The sequence below is a fragment of the Mesoplodon densirostris genome, chromosome 1, assembly GCF_025265405.1.
Source record: "Mesoplodon densirostris isolate mMesDen1 chromosome 1, mMesDen1 primary haplotype, whole genome shotgun sequence".
Taxonomy (NCBI): domain Eukaryota; kingdom Metazoa; phylum Chordata; class Mammalia; order Artiodactyla; family Ziphiidae; genus Mesoplodon; species Mesoplodon densirostris.
In genome coordinates, this window is record NC_082661.1 from 102,290,477 (window position 1) to 102,299,624 (window position 9,148).

The 9,148-nt window shown below is 46.5% G+C and overlaps 1 protein-coding gene across 1 annotated transcript; it reads left to right on the plus strand.

Annotated features, from left to right (window-relative positions):
- The first annotated feature begins 5,832 nt into the window (after positions 1-5,832).
- Positions 5,833-7,005, plus strand: LOC132483656 (large ribosomal subunit protein uL30-like). The gene has a single exon (XM_060089170.1). It carries the CDS (start codon positions 5,833-5,835, stop codon positions 6,595-6,597), a length of 765 nt encoding a protein of 254 aa, XP_059945153.1. The 3' UTR covers positions 6,598-7,005.
- Positions 7,006-9,148: the final 2,143 nt, after the last annotated feature.

Genomic DNA, 9,148 nt, shown 5'->3' on the forward strand with positions numbered 1-9,148 from the left:
TTTCCAAGGTCGAGATGCTTGAAGGGCACCCTGTCCACCTCATCACAATGGTGGATGGCACACTAATGGAGTAGAGAAGGTGTTCCGGCCAAGGACACGTGGTGAACCAACAAATTCCTCCTCTTCCTCCGCCTATACGTGAACCTACCTTTCTAGAAAAAAAAGGGCATGATGGGAAAGCAGGAGAGTCCACTGCTACAACAGTCCCCCTTGCTACCAGATGTGCTCTTCTCCCACAGCCCTTCTGTAATTCTCCCGTCCTCGTGCAAGTGTCCCTTAGAGAAAATCATCTACCAAGAGCTGATTTTACTCCGTGCCAGGAGATGTGATGACATTCCCACATCCTAGGAAACTTCTCTGACCACTCTGTGGAAACCACCGACACCATTATTCTGTTTGCATCCTTCCTGGCTCATACTAGAGTTTTAATTATGTGCTTGTGCACTTATCCCGCAACAATGGAAGACAGTTATGATTACACCCATCTTACAGGAGAGAAGCCTGAGTCTCAGAGAGCTGGAGTAATTTTGCCAACAGAGCTAAACGAATGTGGAGGCCAAGATACAACCCCAGACCTCTGGGACTATAACCCTGGACCATCTTTGTCAACACAGGATATTCTTCCCCCTTCCATCAGCCAACCCCATCCCTCCCAGAGTATGTATGTAATAGATATATACACCCCATCACTCCCAGAATATGTATGTATGTGTGTATATATATATATATATATATATATATATATATATATACACCCCATCCCTCCCAGAATGTGTGTGTGTGTGTGTGTGTGTATAACTGAGTCACTTTGCCGTACACCTAACACAACATTGTAAATCAACTATACTTCATTTTAAAAACTTAAAATTAAAAACATAAAAATAAAATGAAGGTCACCTTCAAAATAAATAAATTAAAAAATAAAAGAAGCCCAAGGTCCACCTCCTCCCTGAAGCTTTGCCCATTAATTTCTCCACAATCGCTGACCTTTTCAGTAGACTCTCATCTTTACTTACATAATAGCTTACATGTGGGCTATTTGTCTACCTGAGTTATATAATGATTACAAAAGAAAGGAAACTGGAGGGAGGGAGGGACTCAGGAAGAGAATATGGAGGTAAATGGATTTCAGAACAGGAGGAGGTACTTGTGCAATGCAGCCTTGAGAGAGATAAAGGATGCTGAGGAGAGAGGCCAGCTGAGTCCAGAGAGCTCCTTCTTCCCAGGGGGGAGGAAGGAGCTGGGATATACAGACTCACATTCACACAAGGGTTCATTCTGCCTGGTTCTGCTGTATCCCCAAACGGAGTTCCCACGGATGGATGTACAGCGAGGCGACCCTGAATAGTGGGCAGGGAGAGGGGAGAAATTCCTGGCTTAAAGAGAGATACTTCCTGAAGCTACACCAAACCATGGCACCACCTGAGGTTCCCCACATTCTTTCTGTTGGAATCATCCCAATCCCTCAGCGCTTCAAGTCTACAAACAGCCTGGGGTGGGGAGGGAGGGAAAAAGCAGGGGAGGCAAAGGCAACAGACTGTAAAGTCAAGAGGGCAGAAACCCTGTGCCTTCTTAGCGCACACCTGAAATGTTGAGGGCAGGGTTGTGCTCCATAACTGCTCTGCGTCTGTGTTTTCCTATCAACCCCTGCTGACCGCCTGACCATCTGCACTTTAGCAGAGGACTTCTGATAGGTACAGACACAGAGCCACTAGTTCTTCACGCTCCCTGGCTCCTGCATCTCAAGACAGCACCATTACTTCTTCAGATCCCTTTACTCCGCCCCAGTGGAGGGCTTAGCTCTCTCAAGAGTGAGCAGAGAAAGTAGGACTTAAAATGCAAAGTGGAAAACAGCTCTCTGGCTATTCCACACGTTATTATAGTGTGGCGAGATTTCAGGAGCATCTGCACATGCAGCTCAGCCCTATCACAGCATAAAGCAAGCCCAGAATCATTTATGGGTCGAATGCCCCCATCGCCACCTTAACAGAGGTGGGCTCGTCCGTTTGGTCCACATTATGCAGCACGAAAGAGAGAGACGTAAAGAATCACCAGCTCTTGATTCCATTACATTTGGGAAGAAGCTGACACTGACAAGGACCCTTTTCAGCAAGGGATTATATATCACACCAGAGAAATGCATAAAAGACAAATGATCCCTGACATCATTGTGCCTCCATTGACCTGCTCAAGGTTTAAAGGCGGCTGCAATTAGAGACCATGGTCACAGATCTGCTGGCAGCTCAGAGCGCCTGCATTTACTTTAATCCTGCAGAAATGAACCGGGATGAATTTGGTGGGCACAGACTTGGTCTAAGTTTGAATTCTGTGGGTCTGATTCCGATTTCTGGGAGTTTGGTAATTTGTTTTTGTTAACAAGATCTTTCTCAGCTTCTTCAGTGTTTACAACATAAGATCTAATTTGGGCTTAAAACGCTCATGAAAATTAAGTGCATTACTTTAAGAAACGCAATCGGGGAGAGATGGAGAGGGAAAACGACGCCACATGCCACAGATTTAGCACATTTGCACATTTGCAGAGGTCCTCCCAGCTGACGGCAACCGACAATCATAGACACCACCGCTCCAGCCCTTCCGTCAGACCTGACTCTCCAACCTGGGGACGTGTTAAGAGATCTATTTTACTGCTTTGCATCCTAAGAGACCTTGAAAATCTATTTGGGGTGGGAGCATCAAAGTTTTCTTTATTATAGCACTTAAAAAGCATACAAGCCACCTGAAACAAAGCTTCTGGAGCACAGTGGAAACGGCTGCAATATGAATGGTTATTGTGGTGCCTTTCTTCTATAATAAGAGTAGTTTTCACGTATTGAGTGCTTTCACGTGCCAGGCATCACTGAGCACTTTCTTTTTCCCAACAACCTATGAGGAGGTTGAAGCACAGAGCAGGAAAGGAATCTTAGCAAGCCACACAGCTACTCAATGGCAGATCTAGAATTCAAGCCCAGCTTCACTGGCCCTTAACCCCTCACCCATCACTCTGATATGCTGCTTGCTCTAAATGTCTTCTTACACCACCACCCCCCCAAAAATTAGAGAAGATCCATTAGATTATGACAGCCACATCCACTGCACATAAACAATACTTAAAACACCTTTCATTCATGAGTTTAGTAAAAGCCAGCCAGGTGAATTTCAAGCCTATAATGCAAAGGATGGATCGGTCCAAACAGATTCCAGAAATATGGGTGTGGATTTTTAAAGAAAAAAATCCAGCTTATTCAGAGCACAGCGAGTTAGTGTGTTGCCTCCAGGGAATGGTCAGCCGACTGTCTCCAAAGAGACACTTCACTACACAAAGAGTGGACGCCGGTCTATCTCAGAAGTAGCCGAGGAATAGCAATCATGTAGAAAAACAGAATCCCAAAGCATTAATTTCCAGCAAAAATTGACCTGCCTGTGAAAACTGTCCACTTCAGTCTCCCTTTTCTGCTGACCCATAGGGAAGTCAGCCCGTAACCAGTAGGGGGTTGGTGAACATGGAATCAGAATATACGTCCTGAGATGCAGCTTTCATGGCATCTCATGATCATGGCTCACCAAGGATCTAGTTCCACAATAGGGATGGCCTCGTGAATCAGGCCTGAATTCGACTGGCTGAGATTTCCTCTCGCTTGGACGAGACTTTGAGGTGGGGAGATTTCTGTGAGCATCTGTGCTCTCTCTACCCGTGACTGAACAACCCTCTTCCTCCTTAAGAAATTCTGTCAAGTTACAACCGATTCCTTGCTTTCCTAGGAATCGGTCTGTTTTTATTAAGTGATGTTCATATATCTGTACTCTGTTCTCACGGGGTGAATTTTAAGGGTATCCTAAGTTAGGTTCCTGCGGAAGGTAACTTTGAGGGAGAACGCTGGTTAAGGGGCACCCTTGGGAACACCACCCGTACAAGGTGGGGGGAAGAAGCATGAGGGGGCAGAGGAAGACACCGGGCAGCAGTGCGGCCCAGTGAGGACCTCAGCCACCCCCTCAGGGTGCCCTGGAGCTGGGAAGCTGGGATGACCCTTCAGAGTTGTCCCAGGTTGGGATGAGGAGGTCAGGCCTTTACACTCCTGTAGCCCTCAGTCACGGGCTGTGGACCACCCTGGAAGTGGGCAAGGTGGATCTCTAGAGCCCAAGCAGTCCCCAAAGGAAGCAGAAAGCTGAGCTCTCTGTCAGCAGCATCTGGGCAGTTGGGAAAATAAGTCTTTCACTCCTGGAGGGGCAGATGGGCAACACATCACAGCATCCTCCATGAAGGAGAACCCTAGATTCCTGGAGAAAGCCTCACTCGTTCCCTACCAAACTGAGAACTGGAGAAGAACTGAAGAGGCGGTGGGGATGGGAAGGGCTAACCAGGGATCAAGTCCGCCCAGCCCCAAAGGCTCAGAAGGATAGGAATGCCTTCCTCGGGCCAGGGCTGCCCAGGTCGTCTCCCCTCCCAGGTCTAGGGCTGCCCAGGTCTAGTCTCCCCTCCCAGGTCTAGGGCTCCCCCAATCCGCCCTCTGGCACATCTCACCTTCTGCCCATCCCTCCGAGGGCTAGGCTCTCCTTCACCTCGAGACCTTCTCACACGCCATGCCTCTCCCTCCGCCTGGGACGGCCGGCCGTCGCCTCTCCCCTCACCCCACCTGAATCCTATTCCCCCTCAGGTGTCAGCTCAGAGCCCAAACCCCTCCCCTGAAGAGATGAAGTCCACCTGCTGGATGATCTCAGCTCCCTTCACTTCTCCATCCTGGGTAGTTCTTCTGTTTATTTCTAGACCATCCCAATTTCCGCTAACCCCATCAGCTTGGTAAAGGAAGGGACGGCGTCTGTTTTACTCACCATGGTTTTCCCGGTGCTTGGCACAAAGCCTGGCAACGAGCAGGCACTGATGAACACTGAGTGAATGAATGAATGCATGCATGAATGATTGAAGGCATAAATGAATGAACTCTCGCAATTCAGGGCAGCACCAGCAGGGTGAGAAGGGCCCCAGAACAGACCTCCAGTTCTCAGATGGTTCTAAAAATGATCCCACTCCAGAGATAACCCTCCAAACCCTGAGTTAGGTGCCCCAGCAAAATGCTCCAGCAGCGTCATTCTCCTGCCAGAGCCCTCGATTCATTCATTGCCTTGTAATTGCCTGTTCACTGATATTTTTTCGTTCCCACTACATTGCAATATCCATGAAAGCAGAAGCCATTTCTATCTTATTCATCATTTTATCCCCAGCACCTAGCACAGGGCCTGGCATATAATGGGTCCTTGAGAAATACTGCTTGATAAATAAAAAAGAGAGAAATGCATTTATTAAGGAGAATTCAGTGAAATATTTTCAAATTTACACTGGCATTAAAGTGAAATGTGATGGTGTTTAACTAGCTTCCAATAGAACTGTAAACAAAAGAGCAGGGATTTGGGGGGTCTTCTCTGAGGAATGGGGAAGCCCTGTGAACCCACAGAAGGGACCCCCCTTCCATGTGAAGCATAATGAAACACCTGACACATCTGGTATATTTCAGTGATAGTTATAATGATAGCCACGCTATACCAAGGACTCACTGAGAGCTCAGCAAGATGCTAGGCACTTTATAAGACAGTATTATCTCTTTCCATGGATAGAAAATCACTGCAATGCAAGATTATCTCCATTTTCCAGATGATGAAATCAAGGCTTAAATAGATGTCACCTGCCCCAGGTGATCAAACTAGTTAGAGGGAGAGGAAGAATCGAGAACCAGGCATGCCTGATTTCAAAGCCTCTGCTCATCTTCAGAGCCATGGTAAGCTCTCCCTTCTACAGGATACAGTCTCTCCAAACAAGTGAATGCAGTGGGATGTTTAAATATGAGCACAAGAGTTGGAAAGATGGCGGCGGAAGAGCCAAGAAAAAAGATCCCTTTGGTTCCAGAAAATCTCCTGAAAAAGAGGAAGGCTTATCAGGCCCTGAAAGCCACCCAGGCAAAGCAGGCGCTTCTGCAAAGGAAGGAGCAGAGGAAAGGAAAAGAGATCAAGTTTAAGCGACTAGAATGGTTCCTACATGATTCCTGGCGGCAACTACGTGACAGGGTGCGACTCAGACGACTAGAAGTGAAACCTCATGGCTTGGAAGTGCCAGATAAACATTCCTTGGCCTTTGTTTTACGCATCGAAAGGATTAATGGGGTGAGTTTACTGGTGCAGAGGATCATTGCAAGACTTCGCCTGAATAAGATTTTCAGTGGTGTCTTTATGCAAGTAACTCCTCAAACCATAAAAACACTTCGTATAGTGGAACCTTATGTGACCTGGAGATTTCCAAATTTGAAGTCAGTTCGGGAACTCATCTTGAAACGTGGACAAGCCAAGGTCAAGAATAAAATCATCCCTTTGACAGACAACACAGTGATTGAGGAGCACCTGGGGAAGTTTGGTGTCATTTGCTTGGAAGACCTCATTCACAAAATTGCCTTTCCGGGGAAGAATTTTCAGGTGATCTCAGGGTTCTTGCGCCCTTTCCAACTCTCAGTGGCCCGTCACGCTACCAAGAATAGAGTGGGCTTCCTCAAGGAAATGGGCTCACCTGGCTATCGAGGTGAACGCATCAATCAGCTCATCCGGCAGCTGAACTAAACCCAGCATATCTGAAAGCACAGTGCATTGGAAGCATGTGTTTTTGTTTTATGGAATTGTTACCCAGTATCTTCAAGCAAGATTATTTTCTGCTGTATCTTCAGAAACTGGAGGGGAAGGGTCAGTGAAAAGATGGTGATGTTCAGGGCAGGCACTTTTCATCCCACTTCAGTTCCAAGAAAAAGTTCCTGTGTGTTTTCTGGAAAGACCGCCATCCACCTCTGAAACCAGCAAAGGACCTGTGCCATGGAGGAGGGAGTCCTGTTTTATCACACCTATCCTGGGATTTAATGTTGGTGAACGAACGAATACCCACATATGAATACAAGACAGCAGTGGACCAGGCCCAGGGGCATATTGAACCTGGGGTATCCAAGGGCCTTGTTTTGGAAAGAACTTGAAATACAATTAGAAAGAAGTGTACAAAAACAATGCCCTAATAAATAAATAAATAAATAAATAAATAAATATGAGCACAAAATAATACTGGGGTTACTTTAATTAAGCTTTTTAATATCTTAACACCATCCCAATTTCCACCATATCACACCCACAAGGAAGGCAGAGAGGAACTACATCTAGAGGACTGAATAAAGCATCCACTTGGAAATCTTGACAGTGGTCTGTCAGCGATTCCAATGACTTCTCTCTATATATCTATTCAACCAAGTCCCACAGGCAAGGTGCAAAGATTTGCAAAGCTCATGTGGAGTCTAAAGATTTTTCTATATGCACCCAAGGCAACCTACTCACGTTGAAAGTGTGTGTGTTTAAAATGCATTTCTGGCCAATCTGTGAGGCAGGAGAGAAAGGGAGGGTTTGTGTTCGCCTCTGGTCAGGGCTGTGTCTTCATTCTGCCATGCCACACCTCAAGGGAAAAGGAGGCTGGTGTCTGAGATCTAAAAATTAATGTATTAAAACATTTTTCTTATTTTTAAAATTTATATGTTTCCATGGTAACAGAACCATCAACAAACAAATGTGTCCTTTTCTCCTGCAAATAAATAATGCTTTCCTCAAGGAAGAAAATGAGAATAGCACATTTAGACACTTTGATGAGGAACCTATCTTGGGAGCTTCCAAGAAAATTCACACTTTCTTTTCCATGTCTCTCCTTCTTTAAAGACCTGTCCAAGAATTAAAGTTTTGCATCTAGTCTAGAAAAGCTTTCGGTGTCATGAAAACATGAGTTACAAACCCAGGAGAAAGATTTCAGTTGGCCTTTTTCCTGAATCAAAGAAAATCCGAAGATTATTTTTCTTCCCCCTAAATTTCCAGCATCTTGTTTCTGAGACATCCTTAGACACATCTACTGCTTGGATCAATTCTGGAAACTTAATAAGCCCCGTTGTCCCCTGGCCAGACACTATCAATAACTCCATGACCCTTAACTCATCCAGAAACCCCCTCCCTGCCCCCTCCCTGCAGGTACCAGAGTGGCATCTCCACTCTCCCTTCTTGGGTTCCCCTCTGGAAATCAGAGCTCCTGGAAGCCACAGAGAAGCCACAAAATCGCCCTGTACTTCCCCACCCCTGGGCATTCACGGAGAAGAAAAAGCACTCTCCTCTTCAGGTCAAACCTCAGAATCTTTGAAATAGTGAGGGGTCGATTTATTTAGGACTTAATGATCTACCCAACTCTCTATCTTCCTTCTCTGTAACTAATTTTAGAACAATGACATCATACATGAGTGTGACGTCATATAAAAGCACGGGAAGCCAACTTCTTTTTTTTTCTTTTCTTTTTTTGCCAGGGAGACTGGCAAAAAAATATTTACAGTTATAGGACAGTTATAGGACATGGGATACAGAACATCAGAAGGGATGAGGAGGCGGGGGGGAGTATTTGACAATGGTTTTAGTCCAGCCGCCTGGCTGGAACCCCAGTCCAGTTCTATGGCTGAACCCCTGTCCAGCTGTGCTTCCATTTCTAAGATCCCTTCTGTATCAAACATCTTATAGGCCCCCCTGTACTACTCACCATGTCAGGGACCTTCCACTGTGGCAACATCCTCATGACAACCTAGTGCCAGCCTAAGCAGGATGGAGGGCTAGGGGGCTCACTGATGTCTGTCTGTCCTCTGCCTGCTGGGCCCCTCACCTTGCAGGGGTGGCCGCCCAGCCCAGAAGCTCCAGGGGTACCAGGAATGGGTTCAGGGGGCAGACCCCAGCTGCTTACCAACTGGTTAGTGGTTCGTTGGGCCCAGCATATTCGAGGTCCTGAGGGGTGGCCTGAACAGCCTCGTCTTGTCCCTGGAGACTGTCCTTCCATCCTCATCCCCAGACCCCAGGCTCCCACTGGCAGGGTTGGGCCGTGGGGCCATCAGGTGTAGGTACATATCTGCCATATGTTCAACCAGGGCAGAGCTAACTTCTTTGACCATTCTTTCCATGTGTCTGTCCTGGACTGAGCCTAAGGAGCGACAACTGTGAAGCAATCTAAATGTCCATCGACAGATGAATGGATAAAGACATGGTACATATATATGATGGAATATTACTCAGCCATAAAAAAGAATGAAATAATGCCATTTGCAGCAACATGGATGGA